General features: G+C 40.5%; 1 protein-coding gene across 1 annotated transcript; it reads right to left on the bottom strand.

The window, feature by feature from the left end:
• Positions 1-321: 321 nt before the first annotated feature.
• Positions 322-1,064, bottom strand: LOC107576466 (calcipressin-3-like). The gene is made up of 2 exons (XM_016262635.1): positions 868-1,064; positions 322-497 (listed from the first exon to the last, which is right to left on the bottom strand). The coding sequence occupies exons 1-2, from the start codon at positions 1,060-1,062 to the stop codon at positions 444-446; spliced, it is 249 nt and encodes an 82-aa protein (XP_016118121.1). The 5' UTR covers positions 1,063-1,064; the 3' UTR covers positions 322-443.
• Between the last annotated feature and the right edge of the window lie 273 nt (positions 1,065-1,337).

The following is a 1,337-nucleotide window of genomic DNA, read 5'->3' as shown; positions in this document are numbered from 1 at the left end:
AAAAAATTATTAAAGATGCATATGATGCCTTAAAGAAGAGACCAAACTGAAAACAAGGAAATAGATTTTAGTTCTACTGCTGAGTGTGTACACAAACAAGATATTCATTTGTGTTCCCAACACAACATTAACGTATTCGGGTTTAATGTTTTTAGAGAAGCACAAGAGGTTTTCAGAAGGAAGCAGGTATGCTTTATTTTCAGCCAGTGACCTGAGTGACTGTTTCTCTCTCTCTCTCTCTCTGTAGAGATCTCCGCTTATCTCCTCTACTACAGGGGAAGTAAAAGCTTTTCTCAGTCCCTGCCACTCCTCAGGTAAGAGGTTACAGCTTCAACAGGCAGCAAAAATATTCCATGAATGCTGAGGCAACGCAGTGTGAACATCAGATGTTGTCCTCGGGGCCTTAAAGTGCTGGCTTCAGAATGTAGGTTAAAATGTACTGCTCACAAGACCTCCATTATCTTTGGACATGCCCGTTTTTGGAAAACTAGAGTTTGCTAAAAAAGATAAAGAGACCTAGCAATCACTCAAAGCCTGAGGAACTGAGTGTGTTGTGTGGAAGAGAAAGCCTTTCATCCCACAATGCCTCATCTCAAGCTCAGATAGACCCTTAAAGGAATAGTTAACTCAAAAATGAACATTGTTCCAAACATGTATGAATTTTCTACCATTGTACGGACTGTTTTTGCCCGTACAATGTCAGTGAGGTTCAAAACAACAATGACTTTCAAAGTATAGGCAAAAAACACTGAGACACTTTTCAAGTAAATGGTCATTTTCGGGTAAACTATTGTATAAACAGATGTGAGCGCTTTTTTAACTATGCAACTGTGAACAGAAAGAGATTTTTAAAATATTAGTTCTTACCCTCTGCCTGTCCTCCTCGAACACAGCCTCATGCACGCTGCAGGCAAACAGAGCTGTAGGTAGATCACTCAAGTCCATCATCTCTTCAGAGTCTTCCTCAGCCTCGCCGAACGCCATCCCTTCTTCATCATCCTCTTCAGGATCACTGCTGTGACCCTCTGAGCTGTTGCTCCACAATTTCCCAACCTCACGCATCATTCCACTGCCCCACCAGGAGACAGCATTAGAACAAATTACACAATCCAGTTGAAATGTTGAGGCAACAAACTAGTTTGCTTTTCAGTATAGACAAAACTGGTGCTCGAATTGAGGGGGGGCTGGGGGGATCCGGGAAAATAGTAAAAAAATATTTTTTTAGGATACGGTAAATGTTGTGAATTAATTGTTATTTATGTGATTGAAGTTTTCGGTTAGTTGCCATGTTCCTTTAAAGGGGTCATATGATGTTGCTAAAATGAACATTATTTTGT

This window comes from Sinocyclocheilus grahami, unplaced genomic scaffold, assembly GCF_001515645.1.
Source record: "Sinocyclocheilus grahami isolate Dianchi unplaced genomic scaffold, SAMN03320097.WGS_v1.1 scaffold3728.1, whole genome shotgun sequence".
Lineage (NCBI taxonomy): Eukaryota > Metazoa > Chordata > Actinopteri > Cypriniformes > Cyprinidae > Sinocyclocheilus > Sinocyclocheilus grahami.
The sequence above is the reverse complement of the archived record's forward strand: the minus strand, read 5'-3'. Positions and strand labels throughout refer to the sequence as shown.